The sequence below is a fragment of the Geospiza fortis genome, unplaced genomic scaffold (assembly GCF_000277835.1).
Source record: "Geospiza fortis unplaced genomic scaffold, GeoFor_1.0 scaffold5420, whole genome shotgun sequence".
In the NCBI taxonomy this organism is placed as follows: Eukaryota; Metazoa; Chordata; class Aves; order Passeriformes; family Thraupidae; genus Geospiza; species Geospiza fortis.
The window spans coordinates 1-889 of NW_005055648.1; the positions used below are offsets into that span (position 1 = coordinate 1).

At 63.2% G+C, this 889-nt stretch overlaps 1 protein-coding gene across 1 annotated transcript in view; it reads right to left on the minus strand.

The window, feature by feature from the left end:
- Positions 1-4: 4 nt before the first annotated feature.
- LOC102044498 (PHD finger protein 7-like) overlaps positions 5-889 on the minus strand; it is a gene marked incomplete at its 3' end in the record, with an annotated part of 3,129 nt that continues 2,244 nt past the window's right edge. Inside the window, exon 7 of the mRNA XM_031065839.1 lies at positions 5-336. Within this exon, the coding sequence (XP_030921699.1) occupies positions 5-336 (332 nt within the window). The remainder of the gene's footprint in view (positions 337-889) is intronic.

The following is an 889-nucleotide window of genomic DNA, read 5'->3' on the forward strand; positions in this document are numbered from 1 at the left end:
GGGCCCGACCTTGCTGGCGAGAGCGGCTTCGCCTGCGGCCGGGCCCAGCACGTCTGGAATGGACCCTGTCCTCAGCGTCAGGGGACCTGCTGCATGTTGACCTTGATCTGCTGATGCTGCTGGTGTCCAGTGAGGAAGATGGCAGCGCCTGCTGCCATGCTGCATGTTGAGGCCTGCTGCGGCTGCCCGTCTCTGGAGATGGAGAAACCAGCACCAATGGCACAGGGGTGTGGGAGCTGGGGCTGATGGCCTCAGATTCTGAGAAGCCATGAGCAGATTCCAGTCCTGACTGTCTGGCCAGCCTGGGGGCATTGAGCTCTGACTCATCCCTGAAGGCTGTAAGGGCAAGCAGACAGCCTGGAGACACACAGAATCTTGCAAGGCCAGACCAGAGCAGTGCCCCCAGCCCTCCAGCAGTGGATGCGCTCTGCCAAGCCCAGCCTGGGCACTGCCCCCAGCCCAGGAACACGGGGGGCTTTGACTCATACATGTTCCGAGCCCAGCACAGGTGTCACACTCCCATCTGTCTATGCGGTTTTTCAGGCCAGAGCAGCGCCTGTGGGTGCCCTCGGCAGCACAGGAGGAGCACAGGAGCAATTCCCAGGGCCTGGGGAGGCAAACAGGTTCATAGCTCTGACAGCAAAGTGTGCCAGCACGTGGTTGTCTGGCTGCGGCTCTGCGTGACGCTGAGCCCGGCATGCTCCACAAATCACGCGCCACAGCCGGGTTGCGCCAGCCACGTGGCCACTCAGCCCTCGCTTTGAGCGGGGAGCGACTGGCGCGATCGGCTGCCTAGGAGAGCTCTCTCACGGCGGAGGGTGAGAGACTGCGTCTCCCAGAGAGGCAGGCAAGCGGCAGCTAACCAAGCGAGGCCGCAGTTTGTCGCAGC